At 44.8% G+C, this 27,941-nt stretch overlaps 1 protein-coding gene across 3 annotated transcripts; it reads right to left on the reverse strand.

The window, feature by feature from the left end:
- Positions 1-27,766, reverse strand: LOC112254488 (draxin-B). 3 transcript variants are annotated; one of them, XM_024427147.2, is made up of 8 exons: positions 27,558-27,766; positions 17,604-17,710; positions 16,687-17,212; positions 15,510-15,652; positions 13,991-14,111; positions 13,598-13,690; positions 681-770; positions 1-532 (listed from the first exon to the last, which is right to left on the reverse strand). In XM_024427147.2, exons 3-8 carry the CDS (start codon positions 17,186-17,188, stop codon positions 420-422), a joined length of 1,062 nt encoding a protein of 353 aa, XP_024282915.1. In that variant the 5' UTR covers positions 17,189-17,212; positions 17,604-17,710; positions 27,558-27,766; the 3' UTR covers positions 1-419. The 3 variants fall into 3 exon arrangements, with proteins under 3 accessions (XP_024282915.1, XP_024282916.1, XP_024282914.1); XM_024427148.2 differs by lacking the exon at positions 17,604-17,710 and having other exon boundaries at positions 16,687-17,209; XM_024427146.2 differs by lacking the exon at positions 17,604-17,710 and having other exon boundaries at positions 27,558-27,765.
- Between the last annotated feature and the right edge of the window lie 175 nt (positions 27,767-27,941).

Below are 27,941 nucleotides of genomic sequence, written 5' to 3' on the forward strand. Positions count from 1 at the left end.
ATCAATGTACAAGAATTTAATCACATAAAATGAGGTTGAAAAAACACAATAGACACAGAGTTCTGTTGTAAGTATTGTATAAATAAAACAAATATTAAAACATATGGAAGGAAACTCAAACATTTTTGCTTATCGTAATAATTACCTTTAAAGAGTAGTGTGACAGAATCATTAGAAAAGCCATTGACAATCTATCCATTCTCAGAAAACACATTCATATGTTCAGGACACAGTTAATCAGACACTGCAGTGTTGTTGTTTTGGAACTAATGTGTACATGTATGTGATTCTGTGGCACTGAAGTGAGGGAGACCAGATGAGTAGTATGAACATTCTGTATGAACTATCACTAGACACTGTCTGTCTTTTATGTCAGAGAGAGTGGTCATGTTCAGTGTGTGTTGTGTCTCTGTGACCCCTCACACTGTGATGAAGGACCCCTGGTCTCTGTTGGCTGACTCTGGCACCACACAACGACCCCTTCGCCTGGTCACACGAAGCTTCCGGTGGAATTTGGCATAGCAACGGAACCCTGAGACAAATTAATAGGAACGCTGTCAGAGGATGGACAAGCAGGTTACTGACATCAAAAACTGAGCCCTATATGTCCTATGTTGTTTGTGTTCTCACATAAATTCTCTGATGCTCTGTGGCTTTGGCCTGTTACGTCGCTTACTCACCTTCCTCACACATACAGTCATCATAGCACTTGTTGTTGAGGCCGCGGTTGTGAAGCTTGCACTCGTGCTGTCTCAGGTCACAGCAGGATCCTATGGGTGGGGTAGAGGGAGAAACGTCAGGTTATTTGCGTAACCCCGGTTCTCTGATAATATGAGTGAAGTAGCTCACTATAGGGACACATGAGAGCCAGTTTCATCATAGCGCTTGATGGTTTTTGCGACTGCACTTGCAGAAACCTTCCAAGTTCTTCAAAATTTCCGCATTGACTGACCTTCATGTCTTAAAGTAATGATGAACTGTTGTTTCTCTTTGCTTATTTGAGCTCTTTTTGCCATAACACGGACATGGTCTTTTGCCAAATAGGGCTGTCTTCTGTATACCACACATACCTTGTCACAACACAAAGACATTCCACAAATTAACTTTTAAGAAGGCACACCTGTTAATTGAAATGCATTCCAGGTGACTACCTCATGAAGCTGGTTGAGATAATGCCAAGAGTGTGCAAAGCTATCATCAAGGCAAAGGGTGGCTACTTTGAAGACTCTCAAATACAAAACATTTACTGATTTGTTTAACACTTTTTTGGTACCTACATGATTCCATATGTGTTATTTCATAGTTTTGATGTCTTCACTATTATTTTACAATGTAGAAAATAGTAAAAATAAAGAAAAACCCTGGAATGAGTAGGTGTGTCAACTTTTGACTGGTACTGTATATATATTTTTTACAGCATTAACAATCTTATTTACAGTATATAGATTCTAAACAGTAGTGGGCCGAGTATCAAACCTTGGGGCACCTCTTTATGTAACTCAAGAAACTCAGATTTGACCACATCTACCTTGATGGCCTGAGGTCTGTCGTTGAGATAATTCTGAAACCATCGGCAAGCATCAGTATCCAACCCTATAGAGGACAGCTTATTCATCAGAATAGCATGGTCTACAGTATGAAAAGCTTTTGACAAGTCTACAAACATGGTAGCACAATTCATTCGATCATCTAAGGCATTTGCAATATAATTTACAACAAGCATGGTAGCCATAGTGGTACTACATTTAGGTCTGAATCTGGATTGATTAACATTAAGAATACCATTTACAGATAGAAAATAACATAGCTGTTTGTTGACCAATGATTCTAGGATTTTTTGCAAGACAAGGGAGCCTGGAAATGGGTCGATCATTATCGAGATCATTACTATCCCGTCTTTATGAAGTGGCAGCACAAAAGCTGCTTTCCACACTTTTGGAATATTTCCTAATACTAAAGTTAAATAAAAAATGTGTGTTACTGAGCAAGCAATGAGGGGTGCTGCATAGTTAAGCAAAGACGGGTCCATCTTGGTGTCAATAGCTAATCAGGCAGAAAGAACTTCTGTTTCTGTGAGTTGCCAAAAAGAAAAACCAGGACTACCATTTCCCAAGTCGACTGATTCCATTGAGACAACTGAAAGCTGTATGTGGGAAGAACAGTCAACTAACTCGCCAAGACCAGTTTGACCACCATTTATTTCAAGTAAGACACTAGCTGAGATAAAATGCTGATTAAAACCATCACAAATCTTAACTTTCTGAGTAATGATGCAGGAGTCTAAAACTACTTGCTTAGAAAGGGCAGTAGAGGAATTACCCCGCTTCAGTGAATGAACTGTTTTCCAGAATTTAGAGGGATCACTAACAGTCTGCCATAGAGCTAAGGAAGTATTTTGATTTGGACTGTTTAACCGAGGCAGTGCAGCTATTTCTCAACTACCAAAATAGCTGCTGATCAGCTAACGAGCCAGTTTGTCTTCGCCAGACTTGATTTCTTACCAAGAGGAGGTCTGAGAGAACAGGAGAGCACCATGGATTAATTTGTTTTTTGACTCTGAGTTGCTTGAAAGGGGCATGTTTAGGGCTCCTGAGTGGTGCAGCGGTCGAAGGCACTGCATCTCAGTGCTTGAGGCGTCACTACAGACACCCTGGTTTGAATCGAGGCTGTATCACAACTGGCCGTGATTGGGAGTATAGGGCGGCGCACAATTGGCTGGTGTTGGCCGTCATTGTAAATAACAATTTGTTCTTAACTGACTTGCCGAGTTAAATAAAAGGTTACATTTTTTAAACCAGTCAAAATGGATGAGAAAAATGAAAGTGCCAAAGCAGGGTACTGGTATGCAGCTAGTAAAAAAAAGCCAATCAAATTTATTTATAAAGCCCTTTTAACACCAGCCGATGTCACAAAGTGCTATACAGGAACCCAGCCTAAAGCCCCAAACAGCAAGCAATGCAGATGTAGAAGCATGGTGGCTAGGAAAAACTCCCTTGAGTGGCAGGAACCTAGGAAAAAAAACTAGAAAGGAACCAGGCCCTGAGGGGTGGCCTGGTCTCTTCTGGCTGTGTCGGGTGGAGATTATAACAGTACATGGCCAAGATGTTCATAGATGACCAGCAGGGTCAAATAATAATAATCACAGTGGTTGTAGAGGGAGCAACAGGTCAGCACCTCAGGAGTAAATGTCAGTTGGCTTTTCATAGCAGATCATTCAGAGTTAGAGACAGTAGGTGCGGTAGAGTGAGAGAGTCGAAAACAGCAGGTCCAGGACAAGGTAGCACATCCGGTGAACAGGTCAGGGATCCATAACCACAGGCATAACAGTTGAAACTGGAGCAGCAGCACGACCAGGTGGACTGGGGACAGCAAGCAGTCATCATGCCAGGTGGTCCTGAGGCATGGTCCTAGGGCTCAGGTCCTCCGAGAGAACAGAAAGAGAAAGAAAAACACCACTAGCCAAATACTAATGGGGTCGGTTAGTCAGTATAAAATCAATCGATGAGGAGTTTGCTACGTTTTTTACATGAATCTGAATGGGTTTCATTATTAGCTGAGTCAAGTTGAATTCAAGACAGATATTCTTAAACTGACCTGAGGCATGTGTAAGCCAATCAAGATATAGATCTCCTAACACATCCAGTTCAGATGCCAGAAAGGGTTTTAAATAATCAGAAATAATACCAACAGCCCCCACCGAAGCGGCTGGGGGGCGATAGACAGCAGTAATAAATATCTGCATATTTTGGCTTATGGCCACTTTTACAACCAACAAAGCGAGTAGATTTGACATAAAGAGTGAGAGTAGATTTGACATAAATAGCTATCCCCCCCTCTCATTTTTGTCTATCACATCTGAAAATGTTATAGTCCACAATGGCAATGTCCTTATCCATAATCAAATTATTCAGCCAGGTCTCCAGAACGTCTGGGCTACTGTCATGTATCCAGAAAGTCTAGTTTAGACATCAGGCTTTGCACGTTTACAGTAAATTGATCAAAAATATAAATGCAACATGTAAAGTGTTGGTCCCATGTTTCATGAGCTGAAATAAAATATGCCAGAAATGTTCCATATGCACAAAAAGCTTATTTCTCTCCAATTTTGTGCACAAATATGTTTATTTCCCTGTTAGTGAGCATTTCACTATTGCCAAGATAATCCATCCACCTGACAGATGTGGCATATCAAGAAGCCGATTAAACAGCATGGTCATTACACAGGTGCACCTTGCGCTGGGGACAATAAAAGGCCACTCTAAAATGTGCAGTTCTGTCACACTACACAAAGCCACAGGTGCTAAAGTTGAGGGAGCGTGCAATTGGCATGCTGAAAGCAGGAATGTCCACCAGAGCTTTTGCCAGATAGTGTAATGTTAATTTCTCTACCATAAGCCAACACCAAAGTCGTTTTAGAGAATTTGGCAGTATATCCAACCGGCCTCACAACCGCAGACCATGTGTAACCATGCCAGTCCACTATCTCTACATCCAGCTTCTTTACCTGCGGGATCGCCTGAGACCAGCCACCTGGAAAGCAGATGAAACTGAGGACTATTTCTGTTTGTTATAATGCCCTTTGGTGGGTAAAAACAGATTCTGATTTGATGGGCCTGGCTCCCCAGTGGGTGGGCCTATGCCATCCCAGGCCCACCCATGGCTGCGTCCCTGCCCTAAATCCATAGATTAGGGCATAGCAAATGTATTTAATTTGACCAATTTCCTTAAATGAACTGTAACTCAGTAAAATCATTGAACTTGTTGCATGTTGCATTCATATTCTTGTTCAGTATATATGTAACAGTTCAAGCCATCTATGAGTATCCATGTTGACACAAGTCAATAGAACTGGATGAGCTAGCCACAATGGGCTTTCTGATTGGATTCAATGTGGCAGAGCAAATAGTAGAATTCAGATAAATGTGCACAAGATTACTATTGACAATACCCCTATGTTTATGTAGCAATATTTTTATTTTTTATTTCACCTTTATTTAGCCAGGTAGGCTAGTTGAGAACAAGTTCTCATTTGCAACTGCAACCTGGCCAAGATAAAGCATAGTAATTTGACACATACATCAACACAGAGTTACACATGGAATAAACAAAACATACATTCAATAATACAGTAGAAAAAAGCAAAAACAAAAGTCTATATACAGTGAGTGCAAATGAGGTAAGATAAGGGAGATAAAGCAATAAATAGACCATGGTGGCGAAGTAATTACAATATAGCAATTAAACACTGGAATGATAGATGTACAGAAGATGAATGTGCAAGTAGAGATACTGGGGTGCAAAGGAGCAAGATAAATAAATAAATACAGTATGGGGATGAGTAGATAGATGGGCTGTTTACAGATGGGCTATGTACAGGTGCAGTGATCTGAGAGCTGCTCTGACAGCTGGTGCTTAAAGTTAGTGAGGGAGATGTGAGTCTCCAGCTTCAGTGATTTTTACAGTTCGTTCCAGTCATTGGCAGCAGAGAACTGGAAGGAAAGGCAACCAAAGTAGGAATTGGCTTTGGGGGTGACCGGTGAGATATACGTGCTGGAGCGCATGCTACGAGTGGGCGTTGCTTTGTGACCAGTGAGCTGAGATAAGGCAGGGCCTTGTAGATAACCTGTAGCCAGTGGGTTTGGCGACGAGTATGAAGCGAGGGCCAACCAACGAGAGGGTACAGGTCGCAGTGGTGGGTAGTGTATGGAGCTTTGGTGACAAAACGGATGGCACTGTGATAGACTGCATCCAATTTGATGAGTAAGGTGTTGGAGGCTATTTTATAGATGACATCGCCGAAGTCGAGGATCGGTAGGATGATCAGGTTTACGACGGTATGTTTGGCAGCATGAGTGAAGGATGCTTTGTTGCGATATAGGAAGCCGATTCTAGATTTAATTTTGTATTGGAGATGCTTAATGTGAGGCTGGAAGGAGAGTTTACAGTCTAACCAGACACCTAGCTATTTGTAGTTGTCCACGTATTCTAAGTCAGAGCCGTCCAGAGTAGTGATGCTGGACGGGTGGGCAGGTGAGGGCAGTGATCGATTGAAAAGCATGCATTTAGTTTTACTTGCATTTAAGAGCAGTTGGAGGCCATGGAAGGAGAGTTGTATGGCATTGAAGCTCATCTGGAGGTTAGTTAACACAGTGTCCAAAGAGGGGCCAGAAGTATACAGAATGGTGTCATCTGCGTAGAGGTGGATCAGAGAATCCCCAGCAGCAAGAGCGACATCATTGATGTATACAGAGAAGAGAGTCAGCCCGAGAATTGAACCCTGTGGCACCCTCATAGAGACTGTCAGAGGTCTGGACAACAGGCCCTCCGATTTGACACACTGAACTCTATCAGAGAAGTAGTTGGTAAACCAGGCGAGGCAATCATTTGAGAAACCAAGGCTGTAGTCTGCAAATAAGAATGTGGTGATTGACAGAGTCGAAAGCCTTGGCCAGGTCGATGAATACCGCTGCACAGTAATGTCTCTTATCGATGGCGGTTATGATGTCGTGTAGGACCTTGAGCGTGGCTGAGGTGCACCCGTGACCAGCTCTGAAACCAGATTGCATAGCGGAGAAGGTACGGTGGGATTCGAAATGGTCAGTAATCTGTTTGTTAACTTGGCCCCTTTGAAGAGGGGCATGACTGCAGCAGCTTTCCAATCTTTGGGAATCTCAGACAATACGAAAGAGAGGTTAAACAGGCTAGTAGGGGTAATAATAGGGGTTGCAACAATTTTGGCAGATCATTTTAGAAAGAGAGGGTCCAGATTGTCTAGCCCGGCTGATTTGTAGGGGTCCAGATTTTGCAGCTCTTTCAGAACATCAGCTATCTGGATTTGGGTGAAGGAGAAATGGTGGGGGCTTTGGCGGGTTGCTGTGGAGTGTGCCGGGCAGTTGACTGGGGTAGGGGTAGCCAGGTGGAAAGCATGGCCAGCCATAGAGAAGTGCTTATTGAAATTCTCAATTATAGTGGGTTTATCGGTGGTAACAGTGTTTCCTAGCCTCAGAGCAGTGGGCAGCTGGGAGGAGGTACTCTTATTCTCCATGGACTTTACAGTGTCCCAGAACTTTTTTGAGTTAGAGCTTTTTTAAAGAATAACCAGGCATCCTCTACTGACGGGATGAGGTCAAAGTCATTCCAGGATACCCCGGCCAGGTCGATTAGAAAGGCTTGCTCGCAGAAGTGTTTTAGGGAGCATTTGACAGTGATTAGGTGTGGTCGTTTGGTCGCAGACCCATTACGGATGCAGGCAATGAGGCAGTGATCGCTGAGATCTTGATTGAGAACAGCAGAGGTGTATTTGGAGGGGGAGTTTGTTAGGACGTTATCTATGAGGGTGCCTGTGTTTAAGGAATTGTGGTTGTACCTGGTAGGTTCATTAATCATTTGTGTGAGATTGAGGCCATCAAGCTTAGATTGTAGGATGGCCGGGGTGTTAAGCATGTCCCAGTTTAGGTCACCTAGTAGCACGAGCTCAGAAGATAGATGGGGGGCAGTCAGTTCACATATAGTGTCGAGGGCACAGCTGGGGGCAGAGGGGGGTCTATAGCAAGCGGCAACAGTGAGAGACTTGTTTCTGGAAAGGTCAATTCTTAGAAGTAGATGCTCGAATTGTTTGGGTACAGACCTGCAGGCTATCTTGGCAGTAGTTTGCAACACCGCTCCCTTTGGCAGTTCTATTTTGGTGGAAATTGTTATAGTTAGGGATGGAGATTTCAGGGTTTTTGGTGGTTTTCCTAAGCCAGGATTCAGACACGGCTAAGACATCCGGGTTGGCAGAGTGTGCTAAAGCAGTGAGTAAATCAAACTTAGAGAGTAGGCTTCTAATGCTAACATGCATGAAACCAAGGCTTTTATAGTTACAGAAGTCAACAAATGAGAGCACCTGGGGAGTGAGAGTGGAGCGAGGCACTACAGGTCCTGGATTAACCTCTACATCACCAGAGGAACAGAGGAGAAGTAGGATAAGGGTACAGCTAAAGACTATACGAACTGGCCGCCAAGCAGGTTTGGAACAGAGAGTAAAAGAAGCAGGTGTCTGGGAACGATAGCATAGATTCAAGGCATAGTGTACAGACAAAGGTAAGGTAGGATGTGAGTACATTGGAGGTAAACCTAGGCATTGAGTAATGATGAGAGCGATATTGTCTCTAGAGACGTTTAAACCAGGTGATGTCATCGCATATGTAGGAGGTGGAACAACATGGTTGATTAAGGCATATTGAGCAGTGCTAGAGGCGCTACAATGAAATAAGACAGTAATCACTAAGCAGGACAGTAATGGACGAGGCATATTGATATTAGAGAGAGGCATGCGTAGCCAAGTTAACAAATGGATCCAGTGACTGGTTGGGCTGGCTGGGGACACGGCAATTCAGACAATTAGGCAGGCCGGTGCTAACAAGCTACCAGTTAGTAGGCCGTGGCTAACAAGCTAGCAGTAAGCAGACCGGGGCTAGCAAGCAAGCAGTTAGCAGACCGGGGCAAGCAAGCTAGCAGTTAGCAGACCGGGGCAAGCAAGCTAGCAGTTAGCAGACCAGGGCAAGCAAGCTAGCAGACCGGGGCTAGCAAGCTAGCAGTTAGTAGACCGGGGCTAGCAAGTTAGCAGAAGGGCCTTTGGAAGATGTCGCGATGAAGGTAAGTCTGTTTTTGCCTCTTCGTGCAGTGACGTTGATAGATCAGTCATGGATTAGTAGGGTTCCAAGTAGCTCTAGGTAGCTAGCAGGCCGCGGTTAGCAGAATGGGCCTTCAGCGCACGTCGCACCTTAGGGGATGTCGGCATTCCAGTCATAGAGGATCGGCGGGGTTCCATGCCCCGTACTGGCAGTAGAAAGGGTCTGGATATTGTAGCCCAGGAGTGGGCTTCGGTGGTAGCCCAGGAGCCCTAGCCAGGCTAGCTTCAGGCTAATTGGTGCTTGCTCCGGGATGGAGACACTGGCCAGGAGTAGTCACCCGGGATTGCGGTTAGCTAGTTGCAAAAATCCAGATGAAAATGATCGCTCGATATGCGCATACTGTAGGTGGAGCTAACAACAGTGGGTCCCTTACGGGAGCTAACAGAGCTATCAATGTAAATTAAATGAACAGACCCATAATAAATATTTACAATACCCCTATCAACATGTGAATCTGTGGAGGAATGATTTCGCTGCAATTTAATAGGAGTAAATACCTTTCAACAGCATCCTCTGCTTCCAAAATGTGTCAAAATTGTCTACAAAAGTTACACCATTGGAGCTGCAGTAGTCACGTAGGTAGTGAAGTGCTATTAACCTGCTTAAATGTTCACTACCTCAACCCAGCAAGGGCAGAGGGCTAGAAATTTGAGGATGTTTTTTGATGTCCAGCAGAGATCCAATCAGTTCTTCAAAATCCTGTTTCAGCCATTCCAAACTACCATTCCTAATGTCATTAAATCTCACATGGAATACAGCAGCATCAATCTCTGTGTGCTGACATAGAACGGTAGGGAGTAGCCAAGTAATATGCTGTACTCGAGGTCTGGGGTAGCACAGGGTTTTTGGTCCAGGAACCGAGACGCTTCGTACCATAGAGATGCCTAAAACAACAGCCAGCGAGATGAGAGGAAATCCACCCATTCCTACGCCTCGCATGAGTCGGGAGACCCGTTGAGGACTAGTGAGAGGCGGTATCTCGTATGCTAGGAAATCTTGGCACCCGGTTCAAGCCTCCCTTAAACCAGTGAAGCGTCATTCACTGCAGAAGCCACCGGCAAGGGAGACAGAACAGGGGACCAAGGCGCAGGTATCTCCGGATCCAATATTGAAGCATAAGCCCCCAGGGATGAAGGTGCCGGAACCTCTGGATCCAGGGCGGCGAAGCTGTTTGAAGTCTTTATCAGGTCCGGGCTTCCCACCGCCAAGGTGGCCTCTATTGACAAAAGGCCGCTGCTTTCGCCATCCACGGCGAGTGACGTGCCTCCATGGATGGTTGGTAGGGTCAAGAATAGGAACATCCACTAAGTCATCCAGAAGCATCCTACCAACTCCATTCTCCAGGGAAGGGGTAAACCCCTTTGGGGAGGGATCCCTGCAGAGCACTGGCCAGTCGGCTGTTGGTAGACAACACGGCAGCGACACTCCCACTAGGCCAGAGCGGCATCCAGCAACCAGAGTAGAAGAAAAAGTAGGCCGACATGGATTCCCCAGTAGCTTGTGTAAATTCACTATTTGTTTGCTAAGAGTAGCCACTTCACCCCTGTTGTCCTATGCAAGCAAACAGTTGCTACATTGGAAGTCCGGATGGTCCACATTGTCCCAGAAGAGAGCAAAAATAAACACAGCTCCTGCATCTTTGAAAACATTCGTTAGCAACCTTAATTTGAAAATAGTTTAGCTAGTCTAGCTGGGCTTCCATGTCTCTCTTGTTGACAGGAATTTACTAAAAGTTTGCTACAAGCTACAGTGGGTTTGCAAATACAGCCTGCACCCCTCTTCCTGAAACAAGCACAGCCAGTGAAATGGCAAACACACAAGCAACACACACCCGAGTCACACACCAGTACGGCAAACAGAGAGAACGCGGAGGACTTGCTCATCATATGGATCCCGGCTGCACATACTGTACACTATACACCAACTCGCAAGGTGGTGCTGTAGCAACTAGTAGTAAATTGTGGGGCACTGAGCCAAAACACAGGTCAACATGTTATAAGGCTCCACGGTCCCACCCTCTACTTCATTATCAAGCAACTGTTTTCGTCCACGTGAAGGGAAACGTGGTGAGATTCTTCACTCATATTAATATTGTCGGTAGAACCGGGGCGGCAGGGTAGCCTAGTGGTTAGAGCGTTGGACTAGTAACCGGAAGGTTGTGAGTTCAAACCCCTGAGCTGACAAGGTACACATCTGTCGTTCTGCCCGTGAACAGGCAGTTAACCCACTGTTCCCAGGCTGTCATTGAAAATAAGAATGTGTTCTTAACTGACTTGCCTGGTTAAATAAAGGTAAAATTAAATTAAATAAAAGGTTTAGGCCTATTGCATTGATATTCATCCTCTCACGGGCCAGGCCCAAAGAGTGCGCAAAATCTCTCCATTCACTTGGGTCAACAGATCACTGTGTAACAGCAGCTGCTAGGGCTGGTCAAAACAATCTCCGCTAGCCACAGCTGCCCTGGCCATTGAGGGGCTGTAAGGATGAGGGACACATTCTGATCCTTCACTCTGGATAGAGTGGGAAGGATCAGACATGGGAGGAAACGCACAAAGCTGCACCCTTGGCCATGGGTGTGCCAGCGTGTCCACCCCTAGTGGCGCATCACTGCCAGCTAGTGCAAAGAACAGCGGACAGTGTGTGTCTGTGCATGATGCAATTAAATCTACAGAAGCTTGTCCGTATCTCTCCCACACTTGGGCCACCAATTTGGGATGTACAGGGGATTCCCTCTGGACAACATGTCTGCTACTGTGTTCATAACACCTGGAACATGAGTCACAGGGGAAGAGAAGAGGTGCTGCTCCACAGAATGAGCTTGTGGACTAGCCTGCATACAGCTACAGAGATCGGGCGCCACCCTGGCGGTTGATGTACAGTCATACAGTCATATTTTCCGTCCTGACCAGGATGTGACAAATCCAAAGAAAAGGCAGAAAATGTTTTAGGGCCAGAAGGGCTGTAAGCAACCTGAGGTCATTTATATGAGCAAGTGGGAGTTGTGGGGACCAGAATCCGTTCACTGCTCTGCCCTTGTGGGCTGTGACCCACCCTGTGACAAATGTGTCTGTCGTCAAGACTTTCCTTGCAAACACTACACCTAGTGGAGTGCCTTCGGCAAAGACAGAGAGGTCCATCCAGTGGTGGAGAGCCGGGCCAGACTTTGAAGTGGCTGCATTGAAGGACAGCTTGCCCCAGGACCTGCCTCTACTCTGTGAACTCGCCTCCGGGTTAGCAGTCTTCTGCGACGGTGGGGGTTTGGAACCCCTGGCACCAGTGTACTGCCCTCGTCCTGCAATTAAGTTACACGGGCTGGTTGCAGGGGACGTCAGACCGGGATGGTGCCTGGGACTGTGTGGCAGGCAGAAGTTGAATGCCTCGCCTTCTGTCCAGCGAAGTTCCATCCTACACATACACATTCTGGAGGATGGAGGAAGAAAAACATTCAGGCCAGGGAGAGACATGCCGGCAAGTGAGGAGGCACAGCGTTCGGGGTGGAGGTGGTTAGCTAGAGAAGGATCCACTGGAGGGGTTTGCAGAACCCCAGCTCCTCCATACCCTGCATGTCCATGGTAGCAAAGTCCCTAGCTGGGACCTTGCCCGACAGGGTCTTTTGCCAGTTGTGTTTGGCCTCCGCCAAGCAAGCTGGAATCGCAGGGACATCCTGTTTCCCAGGGACAGAACAGGATGGAAGTCTCTTCCAATCAAATCAGTCTCTTTCAGCATTTCACTCAATATTGAGCTTGGCTGCAGCCCGTTTGTACACATGGAGCAGCCGATACTCCATGCTGGGAGAGAGGGGCCCTTCCTCCCTGGGGGGGGGGGTTCTTCCTCCCCTTCTTCATCCTCGTTGTGGAAGTGGTGCAGAATACTGTCATCCTCCTCCTTGTACACCCCCTTGTCTCCTTTCCCTGTTGCTAGTTTGTCAAACAGTGGGTGGAAATCCAGGGGTGACCGTCCATAACCTCAGCTCAGCTGGTTTCATTCAGGGTTGTTGGGTTGCCTCTTGGCCTGAAGGCTGGGAGGAAGAAGAGCCTTGCGGGGGGCTGCCTGGCACACCCTACTTTGAGACTCGACTTAGGCAACTTCTTGCAATGAGTGCAAGATTCAGGATTAGCGAGAGCTGCCTGAGCATGCTCCAGTCCCAAGCAGGGGGTCTGCTGGGTTCACCCTGTGCAGGGGTAGTAGTAGCCATAGCTCTGGATAGTGGGTCCAGGCTATGCTTGTGATGGCTGACGCTTAGCCGTATAGCTAGCTAGTGTTCGCATCATGAGCTAATTGCTAGCACGCTGCTAGCTGAAGAAAAAGTATGTGGCGTAACTCTTTGGTGAGCTAGCTAGGTTAGCTTTGCCTTGCAGTGTGGGCTAACCAAATATTAAAATTCTATTTTCTGTCTTTTACCGTGATGGGGAAAAAGAAGCATGAAGAAGTTAGCTAAGTGGTGTATTGGGGTGAAGGCTAGCCGTGTAGTGCTAGCATTGACTGGAGACTGAGAAGTAAACTTTTCCTTTGGGTGGGTGTGCTCAATTCATGCAACGCAAAGCTGTTATCTTGTACTAGGCAACGCGTCCTGTATAGGTCCCCTTTGAGCAGTTAAGCAGCAAAGCAGTGGTTCAAGTCGTGCTGAGGAGAGATAGATAGAGCTTGTTCTCCGTTAAGAAACTGATAATGAAGTAGAGGGTGTTACCGTGGCACCTATTTACCATACACTATTTGCCACGCTTCCTGTCTGTCTTTGACAGACGTGTTATTGGAACTTTCTTTCACAAAGAAAAATTACTTTGGGTTGTAAATTCAAAAAACGCAAATGTTTCGACCATCACATGGCCTTTATCATAATGAGCTTTCATGAGACCATGACCTGAGTGGCCAGAGGTCAAGGGTCATCAGAGTCGTGGATGGAGGACAGTTTAGTCACTGACCTGGGAGGCAGTCCAAGTGGTGGTCACATGGCTCGATGGCATCAGCGTCCACCGTCAAGTTGCCACTGCTTAGGTTCTTACTACGCCGCTTGTCTTCAGCATGCAAAATAACCAGCACAAAAACAGATTATCAGTAAAGTACCAGTAAAGTACTTCAACCCAGGCTCAGACAAACATATGGACGATCAAGCAAACATTTCAATGTCAAAGAAATAACAAATATATCAAGCATGTCTATCCTACGCGGTACAGTATGTTCAGTAGATGCAAAAGGATCATTAGGGTCTTTTGTGGAGTGAACACATATTCATGTATGACTTTCCACCAACATTAACATTAGCTGTATCTTCTCAAACTGAGATGACTAAATGTGTATTTGAATAAAGTGCTGACCTTTCTTCCTGGAAGAAGGCCAGGCATCCACTGGCTTCATGTCCTCGTAGTCCGTCCAGTCAAACAGCGTCATATCCAGAGTGGGCATCACCTCTCCTTGCACTTTCCCCCGGCCTGACTTCTGTAATGCAGAGAGAATATTATAGCCACACTTCAGTGGTCTATAACTACATTCCTGTAGTTGAGGTGAACAGACACCTGGTCCATAAAATGGCCTGTTAGTTGTGGACACTCAGGATTTCACAGCCCAGAGTGCTTTACAGGCAATCAGTGGGTTTCTGAGGACATGGCTGCACACTACACTGTTTATAGCCCTGAGGCAGCATACATACATCATACTGAACATCTTATGGTAGAGTGTTACTACTTGTCAGAGGAGAAGGCCTGTGAATCACTTTCACACAGCTGTGATTTTACCGGTACGTCAATGTCCTTCAATATCACACATTGAATCAAAGCAATTTAAGCAGAAGTCAATATTGAATAAAACAACTCCTCAGGGGACTACTTAGTCAAAACCGATATGTCATAAACTTCAACAAAGCTCTTTACATAACTCCTTTCCTCTGGACCTCTGGACTGTGTTGACAAAATAATAGCAGGTTATAATGAAGTCAATATGACATTGAGAGGTCTCCTGGGGATGTCTAGAGAGACAGGACCTGAGAAAATCATCTATCAGGAAATAAGGGTCTGTGCCAACCAGACTCTTTGTGCACATTGCTCCCAGCTCATTCTGTGTCACCCAGAGGAAACATTGAGAAACATCAACTAGATGAATGGCGGTGGGATACTAGTACCTGGCTGTTCATTTAGCCATCAGCCAAAATCAAACATGAATTAAGAACGCTCACAGCATCCCGGTGTCAATGAACCCAGGTCCACTCCATGCAAGGCTATAATTTCCACTGCAGGCCGATATCTGACAGCTCCTGAATAAAGACATGCACACAATATCCAAGGCTCTCTGGCAGCTTGTAAACAGCATACCAAGCAGTCAGACAGTTTAGACATCAAACACTCAGAGGCCAGTAAAGCCAGACAGAGCTACAGTAACTATGGAACTATGGACCTGAGACAGACACCACAGAAAAATAGCCTGGAGTAAGAGTCAGACCTCAACACAGGCTGAGTACTGTTATTTACCAGTCTGATGAGTGTGTTGGTGATTTAATAGCATCCTGAGAAAAATAGAGGGAGGATATAAGAGGGAGAGTATTTGTATGTGAGAAGCAGAGAAGGTATCTATCTATCTACCTGTGTGAGTGATCATTGTGATGGTAGGCAGCATGCTGGGAGAAAGTGAAGGAAAAATGATATGTAATTTAAAAAGCCTGTCTCCTCATTTCTCTGAGATGAGTAATGAGCTATGTGATACATTAAGCACATTACGGAGCCTAGGTATTTCCAAATAGGAAATACAGTCACTCTTTCTTTACCATGAATAGCTCTCCTACAACACTGAATTACAATAGACAATGTTGTTTTGAATAAGCAGTCATATGTCTTTATGGGGTACCTTGGGTTTGGTGGAGGCTGGGGGCAGAGTTGGGAGATGCTCGCTCATCACCGTGGTAAACGCAGAGGAGCCGGAGCCAAAGTTGGTGTAGGAGACAGATCTCTCCTTCAGACTAGAGTCCAGCTCAGGCTCAGGGAGGAACCCTATAGGAAGGATGGATGAACAGAACAGGGGTTGGGGAGGAGAGGAAAGACCATACATTATCATATCCACTTAACCAGATTGTTGACAAGAAAATTCAGTTTTTTAAAAAGTATAAGGTCAACTTCAGACTTAACCTCTTAAACTCTGATGCCCTCTGGTGGCATTTTCTAAACTATGCATAATATTGTATACTACCCTCATTAAGAACATTTCTGTTTCAAAACTATAAGTCCTACAAACATATATTTAGTACTGTTAGAAAGGTAAAAACGGTGCGATTCAGATTTGTTTTTAATATTACAGAGCCCAAGAAAACTGAGCAGGCCCCCAAGAAACTGACATTGAAATATTTTAAACAAATTCCCATAGGGACACAGACATTTTAAAAGCACAAGGCTTGTACAATGGACAATGCCTTAATTTTTTGTCTTACAGGAATGATATACATATGATGAGAAAGCTGAAGTCTCTAGCTATCCAATGATGTAAATACACGGAGTGTACAAAACATTATGAACACCGTCCTTATATTGAGTTGCACCCGCTTTTGCCCTTAGGACAGCCTTAATTCGTTGGGGCATGGACTCTACAAGGTGTCGAAAGTGTTCCACAGGGATCCTGGCCCATGTTGACTTCAGATGCTTGGCATCTGAGAGAAAATGTTGCAGTTTTAAAGCTAATTTCCTGCTATTCTACACATTTTATCATTGGGCAGAGAGATTTGTTGTTGCTGCAGCTTTGAAGCTAATATCCTGCAATTGTACACATTTTGCCATGAAACTCATTCCATGAATCCCTTGGCCAAAATGTGTTAAATATGTCTTTTTTTTAAATAATATTCAAGAAAAAATAAATAATGTAAAAAATGTAATAATAATATTAATACTAATTTGGAGATCTGGCCGCAGACCCCCTGTAGTACCTCAAGTCTGAGAACCCCTGCACTAGATAGCAGCAGGAGGTCTCTTGGCCACTTGAAGCCAGTTGCAGGCTTACGGCTCATTTGATAACCCTAGATCCTTTGGGGACTTACCTTTAGTGTGCCGACCCTTGTCTCTCCGACCTCCATGTCTCCTGTGATCAAAGTGGTGCCCATGTCCCTGTTCCTTTCCCTTGTGTGGCCCCAGAGGGTGGTTGTCCCGAGCATGAGATGGGTTCCTGATGCCTCCGCGACCATTCTCCCTCTCCCTGCCCCCAGGGCCCAACTCCAGTCTCACCGGGCTCAGGCCATCCAGACCCGTCCCATCATCCTCATGCCGAGCTGCGGGGTGCAAGGGACTGCGGGAGAGGAGCCCAGCCCCAGTATTTGCTTTGGCACTGTGTGGCCCTTGGCCCCCATGCCCCCCTCCACGCTCCCTGCCGTTCCCATGCCCATGGCTCTGGAAGCCCTGCTCAGGGTACTGGAGGGCATTGCCATTGCCTGGTGAGGGCTGTACCAATCTCCTCTTGGCGTGTGTGGAGCGGGGCTCGGTGCTGTGTGAAATGACCAGATTGGAGACCAGGAGAGCCAGAGGCAGACACCAGGAGGAAGCCATCACCTATAAGTACAGTGCCACCTGCTGGAAATATACAACATATTTCAGTACACTCGTTCTATATTCTATGTTTTACTCAAGAAAAGAGATGGGCAGGAGCAGCTACAGTATGATGCCGCAGACACGCTTTGGACTTCCAGAGTTCATTCAAATACATGTAGATAAACTAGGCTCTTCCTCATCATGTTTTTAAAAAATCCCTACAAAACAGAGTATTTTCTTGGGTGAAACATCCATGTCACAGCTGATTGGTGTGTTATCGCTCTGGACTGTCTGTGGCTTTAAACCTCTGCCATGAAGTCCATCACCATGAAGCCACACTATCATCTTCTGAAGTCCCTAGACAGTACCCATGTTGTTCCCTTGTTCTCTTTTCCCAGAAGCACTCAGTTCCACCATATCATAGCCTACTCACCCCTTCACCCCATCCCTGATGCTGTGCTACAGCAGTACTCATCAGTCCTGGCAGTAATCGTCAGCCTCTCGGGCTACCCTCTCAAGCCGCAGTGGCTCTTTAGGAGCCTATAAAGACAGAGACAGGCAGCCCCTTAGTGCTTGCATTGTAAATGTCTTTCCCTGTCTGTCTGGAAATATTCCCAGCAAACATGCCCATATTGGCATGATGTGGGCCCAATGCAGGCAAAAATATTGGACCCATATAGGCTGCCTTTGCTCATTGGCTCCACATTGGCCCCCAAGGCATTTGCCCAGTGTGGACATCCCATATGTGGTGAGGGCAGCCCTCACCTTGCCTGAAATAAGCAAACATTCTCACAATGTGGGCTAAAATATTTGCCCCATGTAGGCTGCCCACCTTGGGCCAATGCGCCTTTGCTATTTAATAGGAATTCATAATTTATTTGTAAAAAATGTAATTCAATGCATAGATTGCACAATTTAAGCCTTAAAGGTATTTAGGGAATGTGACACATTGTATCAGAAAAACAATGCTGTTGTTACTATCATACATATATTTTCAAACAAGAGAAACTGTTACCTTTCTCCTATGTCACATGTACTTAAGTATTTTTTAAAGACGTCATCAATGGCAGTGTAGAAGATAAAAACAATTTGGTCACCAAACAACAGAACAACGCCAGTAACGGTTGCACAAAATTAACTGTGTGCAAACCACCCCCCAAATATTCAAATTGGGATGGCTCGTGCTGGGCTTGGTGTGGGCTAGCCTGTGCTGGGCGTGGGGTAGCCCATGTTGGGCTTGGTATGGGCTGGCCCATGTTGGGCTGATGTAGGATTGATGTGGGCTAGCCTGTGTTGGGCTGGTGTAGGCTAGTCTCTGTTAGGCTCGTGTGGGCTTGGTGTGGGCTAGCCCCTGTTGGGCTTTGTGTGAGCTGGCCCATATTGGACTGATGTGGGATTGGTGTGGGCTAGCCTTTGTTGGGCTTGTTGTGGGCTAGCCTGTGGCAGGCTGGTGTGGGCTTGATGTAGGCTAGCCTATGCTGGGCTAGCCCGTTTTGGGCTGATGTGCTATTGCTGTGGGCTAGCCCATGCTAGGCTAGCCTGTGTTGGGCTTGATGTCGGCTAGCCCATGCCCACCTTGCCCACCGAATAACACACGGGGCCAATGGAGTAATGTTCGCTGGGTTGGTATGGGGCTCAAGGAATCCTCAGGAATAATAATCACTAACTGACCAACTTAATTTGTATTCAACTCAGGATATCCTAATAAAATGTCCTTATTTGCTGTTTCTAACCCCCTGGTCTAGTTCATGTGGGTTCATTTGGGTTGTTTATTAAAAGAACATGGTGGGCTTTCTGTTCTTCTCTGATGGGTTGGGACCGTCCATCGCCCTGGCAATGCAGAATGACTGCAATGCCCCTGCAGGTCAGTATTTTATGTTAAAGACGGACGGCTTGTGACCCATACAGAAAATCAATCGGGAAGAACTATTGAGCCACTGCTGCTGGGGTGTTGTGGGTCGATAGCCTTGCCTCCATCATCACACACACACACACACACACACACACACACACACACACACACTTTCAAACACCCCACCCTGAGGTTTACAGCGGGTTATTTAGGTGCTTCTAAAAATGGGCCAGGACTAGGAGATTGCGTTATGGGGAGGAGGGGAAGCAACTACTGTCCAGGGAGATTTGTGGTGCTATTGCAGGCAGACCTGCTGGGGGATTAGACACAAACTGCTTTCTCCTGCCCATCTCTGGGAGGGTATTCCACCAGCTGTGCAGTTTGCAAAAAACAGTGGGACTGTAGTTGCTGAGGTGAGACCTTTATCTTCTCCAACCTTACAGTGTGTGTCTGAGAGAGAGGCAGTGTGCCATATCCCACATAAAGTGTTTGGTCAGGCTTGATCACATTTTCCAGACCTGTACATATGACTAGCGTGGCAAAGCTACCGGGAATTTACCAAAGTTACCAGAATCTTCAGTAATTTTGGCAATTAACAGAAAATATATAGCAATCTATCATAACTTTGGTAATTTATACTTGAAATTACTTAAAACAAATACTGTATATATACACTACTGGTCAAAAGTTTGGACACACCTACTCATTCAAGGGTTTTTCTTTATTTGTACTATTTTATACATTGTATAATAATAGTGAAGACATCAACACTATGAAATAATACATATGGAATCATATAATAACCAAAAAAGTGTTGAACAAATTCTTCAAGGTAGCCACTCTTTGCCTTGATGACAGCTTTGCACACTCTTGCATTCTCTCAATCAGCTTCATCTTGAATGCTTTTCCAACAGTCTTGAAGGAGTTCTCACATATGCTGGGCACTTGTTGGCTGCTTTTCCTTCACTCTGTTGTCCAACTCATCTCAAACCATCTAAATTTGATTGTGGAGGCAGGTCATCTGATGCAACACTCCAACACTCTCATTCTTGGTCAAATAGCCATTACACAGCCTGTAGGTGTGTTCGGTCATTGTCCTGTTGAGAAAAAAATGATAGTCCCACCAAGCGCAAACCAGATGGGATGGAGTATCGCTGCAAAATGCTCTGGTAGCCATGCTGGTTAAGTGTGCTTTGAATTCTAAATAAATCACAGACAGTGTCACCAGCAAAGCATCCCCACACCTCCTCCTCCATGCTCCACGGTGGGAACCAGACATCCGGAGATCATCCGTTCCCCTACACTGCCTCTCAGAAAGACACGGCTGTTGGAACCAAAAATCTCCCATTTGGACTCATTGAACAGAATTCCACCGGTCTAATGTGCATTGCTCGTGTTTCTTGGCCAAAGCAAGTATGTCCCTGATTGAGTCTGTAATACCAACATGTTTCAAGCAGATCACCATAGTCCCTGTGTCCAAGAACACAAAGGCAACCTGCCTGAATGACTACAGACCTGTAGCACTCATGTCCGTAGCCATGAAGTGCTTTGAAAGTATGGTCATGGCTCACATCAAAACCATTATCACAGAAACCCTAAACCCACTCCAATTTGCATACCGCCCACAAATGATGCAATCTCTATTGCATTCCACACTGCCTTTTCCCACCTGGACAAAAGGAACCCTTATGTGAGAATGCTATTCATTGACTTCAGCTCAGCATTCAACACCATAGTACCCTCGAAGCTCATCACTAAGCTAAGGATCCTGGGACAAAACACATCCCTCTGCAACTGGATCCTGGACTTCCTGACGGGCCGCCCCCAGGTAGTGAGGGTAGGTAGCAACACATCTGCCACACTGATCCTCAACACTGGAGCTCCACAGGGGTGCGTGCTCAGTCCCCTCCTGTACTCTCTGTTCACCCACGACTGCATGGCCAGGCACGACTCCAACACCATCATTAAGTTTGCAGATGACACAACAGTGGTCGGCCTGATCACCGACAATGACGAGACAGCCTATAGGAAGTAGGTCAGAGACGTGCCCGGGTGGTGCCAGAATAACAACCTATCCCTCAACGTAACCAACACTAAGGAGATGATTGTGGACTACAGGAAAAGGAGGACTGAGCACACCCCCATTCTCATCGATGGGGCTGCAGTGGAGCAGGTTGAGAGCTTCAAGTTCCTTGGCGTCCACTTCAACAACAAATTAGAATGGTTCAAACACACCAAGACAGTCATGAAGAGGGCACGACAAAGCCTATTCCCCCTCAGGAAACTAAAAAGATTTGGCATTGGTCCTGAGATCCTCAAAAAGGTTCTACAGATGCAACATTGAGAGCCACTTGACTGGTTGCATCACTGCCTGGTACGGCAATTGCTCGGGCTCTGACCGCAAGGCACTACAGAGGGTAGTGCGTACGGCCAAGTACATCACTGGGGCTAAGCTGCCTGCCATCCAGGACCTCTACACCAGGCGGTGTCAGAGGAAGACCTAAAAATTGTCAAAGACCCCAGCCACCCCAGTCATAGACTGTTCTCTCTACTACCGCATGTCAATCGTTACTGGAGTGCCAAGTCTAGGACAAAAAGGCTTCTCAACATTTTATTTTACCCCCAATCCATAAGACTCCTGAACAGGTAATTAAATGGCTACCCGGACTATTTGCATTGTGTGCCACCCCCAACCCAACCCCTCATTTTACACTGCTGCTATTCTCTGTTTATCATATATGCATAGTCACTTTAACTATACACTCATGTACATACTACCTCAATTGGGCCGACCAACCAGTGCTTCCGCACATTGGCTAACCGGGCTATCTGCATTGTGTACCGCCACCAACCATCCGCCAACCCCTCTTTTACACTACTGCTACTCTCTGCTCATCATATATGCATAATCACTTTAACCATATCTACATGTACATACTACCTCAATCAGCCTGACTAACCGGTGTATGTATGTAGCCTCGCTACTGTATATAGCCTGTCTTTTTACTGTTGTTTTATTTCTTTACTTACCTATTGTTCACCTAACACCTTTTTTGCACTATTGGTTAGAGCCTGTAAGTAAGCACTGTAAGGTCTACTACAGCTGTTGTATTCGGCGCACGTGACAAATAAACTTTGATTTGATTTGATTCTTCTTATTGGTGTCCTTTAGTAGTGGTTTCTTTGCAGCAATTCGACCATAAAGCCCTGATTCACGCAGTCTCCTCTGAACAGTTGATGTTGAGATGGGTCTGTTCCTTGAACTCTGTGAAGCATTTATTTGGGCTACAATTTATGAGGCTGGTAACTCTAATGAACTTATCCTCTGCAGCAGAGGTAACACCATCCCATCTGTTTTGTGTTTATTGGGACTATAATTTGTTTTTCAAATTGCAATGACCCAACACACCTCTAGGCTGTGTACCTAGTCAGTTGTACAACTGAATGCCTTCATCTGAAATGTGTCTTCCGCATTTAACCCAACCCCTCTGAATCAGAGAGGTACGAGGGGCTGCCATAATCAACAGCCACGTCTTCGGCGCCCTGGGAACAGTGGGTTGCTGCCTTAGGTATCCCCCTTTCCCTTTTTAAGGGCTATTTGACCAAGAAGGAGAGTGATGGAGTGCTGCATCAGATTATCTGGCCTCCACAATCACCCGACCTCAACTGACCTCATTTGAGGTGGTTTGGGATGAGTTGGACTGCAGAGTGAAGGAAAAGCAGCCAGTGCTCAGCATATGTGGGAACTAATTCAAGACTGTTGGAAAAGCATTCCAGGTGAAGCTGTATGAGAGAATGCCAAGTGCGTGCAAAGCTGTCATCAAGGCAAAGGGTGGATACTTTGAAGAATCTGAAATCTAAAATATACTTTGATTGGTTTAACACTTTTTTGGTTACTACATGATTCCATGTGTGTAATTTCATAGTTATAATTTCGTACAATGTAGAAAATAGTTTTTTTAAACACTTGAATGAGTAGGTGTGACCAAACTTTTGACTGGTACTGTATTTTATCTGTGTCCATATTGTCTATGAGTTTCTAGGAGATAGACCATATGGTTCAAGAAAAAAATAGCCTAACGCATGAAAAAAGCATTTAATCAACAATGGTATTAACTCTTAACTTGTCCAATTATTGACTTTTTTCACAACTGCCATCGGTTTGACACCAAAACATTGAGAGCAAATACATAGACATACTAAAATAAATGTATAATTAAAAAATTTAAAAATGATGCTGAAACCCTCACACCAATGGTATTCACTAAATGTATGGTTTATATTTTGCATAATGTTTTACAGATTTGTCATTCTATTTTTTATTTTAAAATTGTCTTATTTAATTATTTTATATATTTTACATGTGATAAGTGTCACACCCTGACCATAGTTTGCTTTGTATGTTTCTATGTTTTGTTTGGTCAGGGTGTGATCTGAGTGGGCATTCTGTTACATGTCTAGTTTGTCTATTTCTATGTTTGGCCTGATATGGTTCTCAATCAGAGGCAGGTGTTAGTCATTGTCTCTGATTGGGAACCATATTTAGGTAGCCTGTTTGGTTTTGGGTTTTTTGGGTGATTGTTCCTGTCTCTGTGTTTGCACCAGATAGGGCTGTTTTGGGTTTTCACATTTCTTGTTTTGTTAGTTTGTTCATGTGTAGTTGCTTTATTAAAGAACCATGAATAGTAACCACTGCAAGAAAACCGTTACAATAAGGCCACACAGAGGGCCAGAGATCATTACAGATGCCTGTGATAATCTGAAGTACCCAAAAGGGCAACTAGATGTCATGTAATAGATTATATAACATCGTTGAAAAATACCAAAATTATATTAGTTTACTGGTAAACTTCAAACGTTTCTAGTAATATACCCTCCCTTTGCAACCCTACATTTGACACAAACTACTGCTATGGTGGAGGGCATAGGGAATTTTTTTAGGGAGACTTCTCAAAAAACCTGCCATCGCTAGAAAATACTCTCACTTGTCAGTCTGCTCAGTTCTGGAGGAGTGCGCTCCATGAGGCCTTGCTGCCAAAATGAACCAACCAACTAGTCCAAATAAACAATCAAAATACACAGGAAACGGATTGACTGAGCCCAGACTCATTTTGGAGATCACTGAGCCCTTTGAAATGAGCGTGCAGATAATGGGCCACAGACAGAGGCTGAGCAGCAGTCTGTTATGGCACAAAAATGATTTCTCTCTCACACAATGAGAAAAGTGACGCCTTCATAGAAACATAGTGAACTGCTTGTCGCAGCCTGAATAGTCCTGTTGCCTTAAAAGGAAGCTGGTTGGTGACGGAGAGGCACAGAGAGGCACAAAGCACCCCTGCCTAGCAAAACCCCTTCTCCATTGGCCCTTTCATGTAGCCACTAAAAGGTGATCCCCTGACAAAATCAGGATGTGGGTGGTAATGGAATACTCTGGGGTGAAGTTCTCAGCATCATCTAATGATTAGAAGTCTACCAAACAGTGTATTACAGAGCACTGTGTGATATAGGTAGGACACAGCAGGGGTTAGCATCTGGTGCTGAGGCTGTGGCCGGGCCTGAGGGGCCACATTAGCAGGGTTAGCTGGATAGTGGAGGAGCGTGAAACTTTGATTCTGAAGACAGAGGGCATTGAGAGAGCATGAGGAAGAGTAGGACATGTAGTGTACCTTCACCTCATATACATGGAAAGCTGTGATCATGAAAAATGACCTATTGAAATAACGAGGAATAAGAAACCACAGATCCTAGAAGACTTTGTAGAACGACTGCATATCATCAGTTGAAGGCCACTAGCTGGGTTAAAACAATATAAATGATTTAGACTGTTCAGACAGAAGTCGGGCCAGTGATGATGGACAATCTAGCAGCAGAGTGTAAAGGGCCACCTCTGGAGGGCTGATTCATTAAACACTATTGATGTGATCTGAGAATTCTCTCTGGTTCTACGACCAGTCCTCAGCGATACCAGGCCCTGACATGCTTCATAAAAGCCCAGCTAACAGCAGATCATGGACACAGCTGAAATTATATTTTGAAGTGTGCTTCTGTGGTAGTGAGGGACGCAGCAAGGCAAAGTAAAGCAGTGGAGGCACAAGGCACTGGTCTGGCAGTGGTCTCTATTTAATGCGCATTGATAATGTCACCTGCTGGGCAACAAGCCTCCAGAAGCCATCTGCTTCTTTCCTGTTGTCTGTCATAGCAACCAGCCAGGCCACAAGGAACAACCAAACAAAGACCTCAAGACCACCGGAATCATTCTGGGTTTACATAAAGAGATTACAGGCCCATGTCAAAAAGCAGAGGCTTCCTTTTTTCCATTTCTATTCGATTATTTACCTGATTAGCAGTGTTCCGTCAAGTTGCTGAGTGTGTGCCTTACGTGTAATGTGGTTAATTTAAGCCAGTCAATGACAGTGAGGGGACAATGGGAAGGCATCAGGAAGGGAGTGGGTGGCAGGGCTCAGGTGAACTCTGGTCCCTGTCCCCATCACACACGGCTCAATGAAGAACAGCAGAAGGAAGACTTCACACCAAACAGATCAGACATGCATGGCTAATTTACCATCCTTTCTTTGCTCCTCCAGTGAACAATGCCAATACCCCCCTCCCCCGTACGCGCTACCCTCTAAGTGAATGCTCAAGAAAATGATTAATTTGTCAATCATTTGTCAAACTTATTTAAGGTACAATGTATGCCTTAATTGATCTATTATCCAATTAAAGTTTACTGTTTGCCAGGTGTTTGCCATGTGTGTAACACATAAGGTTCTCAATATTTACCAACATTTTACAAGTCTGACATGGTAGTTTCCATCTGATTTCTCAACAAATACTTCAGGAAAGCTGCTATGAAAGTTAATTTCAGCCAGTAGCATTTCAACCGCTAAATCAATTACCACTGAGTGCTGAATTCTTCAGCACTTTGGAGAACAATATTGGAGATTTCATACCATCATTTTTTCCAGCTCTGAATTTGTCCAATATAAACCCTTGTATTGATCTGTTTGCTTCTGTTTGGTTCATAAGCAGTTTCCGTGATGAATACACCTCTAATGTTGGGCGAGATCAAACATTGCCACGGTTGCACAGCAATATCAGAGACATCCCGCAATGTAGTCCTTATCTTCCAGTAGAGCATGCTCAGTGCACATACACTCACAGCGGGGCAACCTCCTCCAGACACCCACAGAGCAGAGAGAGAAAGGCGTTCGAACAACGCTGAGACACAAACAGCACCAGGAGAACAGAGCTACAGACATCACACTGAGAAGAAGAGAAGGGTGGTAGGCCAAGAGAACTTAGGGAGATGGGGGGAGAGAGAGAGATAAAGAGAGAATATCCAGGGGAGGGTTAATTGGAACAGTGACAGTGGAATCTTGCTCTCATTTGGTGGCACATAAGGAGACCAGCTGGGTCCACTGCTCCACAAAGACACTCCTTGGCCAACCAAAACACAACAACAACCAATCAGACTGAATCAACCTTGAACCAGCATCTCACACCAGAAGACTCATTATAGGACATGGAGATGGTGGACACTAGTGGATCACCAATGGAGTCCATAGTGGAGGAGATTTTCTATGATGGCACAACTCACTACTTATAGACTACCCACTACACAGAGGAACACAGAGGACACATGGGGAGGGTGATAATGATAAGAAGCTATATATGTAAGTGGAATTACTTTTAGGTGAAATAAGGCTTAGTTAGTGAACCATAAAGTCATGATTAATATTGTCCTTTGGTTTCCTATTATTTTGATTAATTTTCTCTGATTAGTGATTGTAGACTGGGATGTGGCCCCCAATTTGATCTGCTGGGAGCTTCACAGTCAAGTGCACCCACAGTCCCCCTTGTGATCACATTCCTGCTGATTGGCTTGGTTTTAATTAACAGACTTGTTAATGAGTCCACAAACACTGTACACCCGATGTGTCTGCTTTATATTCACTTTTAAAGGCATGATCTGACATGGAGATGCCCAAACTAAATTATCTATATTTCTCTCCCTCTAAGTCCTTGTAATACAACATTATTGAGTATAGTCTCAAAGATGTACAGGCAAGAGGACATGATCACAATATATGATTGTATCATAACATATTCACATAATTAATATTCTGAGATATTATCCTGATACAGAAAACATAATACCCTCCCCCCTAATCAGAATGATTTTCCCCGTGCCAAATAGAAACATACTTTTGTTCAGATATCAGAATTAAAGTTAGCATTAAGTAATTAGTAATATTGAAGGTACTATTGTACATAGTAAAAAGGCATACAATTTCACATTTATTTAAATGTATAATAACTGGGCGCAACGGTTTATATCTTGCCTTCTCAGTGGATTCCATTCATATAACTTTCTTAGAAGCAACAACAGTGTGTGTTATAAATGCACTACTTAGTCTAAAATGCAACAATAAGCTAAATGAATGACACAAAATGTGGCACATTTGATTGGCTTTTCGTTATTGCGACATAGCCATGTTTCAACACTTGAATAAAATGACAAAAAAATAACCTCACCCGCGTTTCTTAATCCGTTGAGGTTGACTATTATTGCAAAGGTAATTGTTTTATATGGGATGAGAGATGTAGGCCGTGAAAGCGCACAGGACTGAAATTCCGTCTGTTTGGGGTCCGTTCACGGTCGGTGTGTTGATCGTTGGGATTAAATTTGGTTTATGAGGAGAGTCACTGTCTGGAAGCGCGTAACCGTATGCGCGAACGTGCGGGGACTGATGTCCGTGTTTGTCCCATTAGTTGAGGCGCAAGAGAATAGACTACCTGGGTGTGGGATGGGTTACGTCAAATTTGTTGCAAATAATTAAATTCGTGAATTTTTTCTGAACGTTTCACTACATGCATTGGGAACTGAATATTGAAACTCAGTGTTAGAGAAGCAATTAA

The sequence above is a fragment of the Oncorhynchus tshawytscha genome, linkage group LG07 (assembly GCF_018296145.1).
Source record: "Oncorhynchus tshawytscha isolate Ot180627B linkage group LG07, Otsh_v2.0, whole genome shotgun sequence".
NCBI classification, from domain to species: Eukaryota; Metazoa; Chordata; class Actinopteri; order Salmoniformes; family Salmonidae; genus Oncorhynchus; species Oncorhynchus tshawytscha.

What these genes read in the sequence shown, in the direction of transcription:
- LOC112254488 (XM_024427148.2), bottom strand. Translation starts at nt 17,188, where the DNA reads ATGGCTTCCTCCTGGTGTCTGCCTCTGGCTCTCCTGGTCTCCAATCTG. An exon ending in CAAGGGTCGGCACACTAAAG is followed by an intron (nt 15,653 to 16,686) that starts GTAAGTCCCCAA and finishes TCCTTCCTATAG; the next exon opens with GGTTCCTCCCTGAGCCTGAG. An exon ending in TGACTGTATGTGTGAGGAAG is followed by an intron (nt 533 to 680) that starts GTGAGTAAGCGA and finishes AATTTGTCTCAG; the next exon opens with GGTTCCGTTGCTATGCCAAA.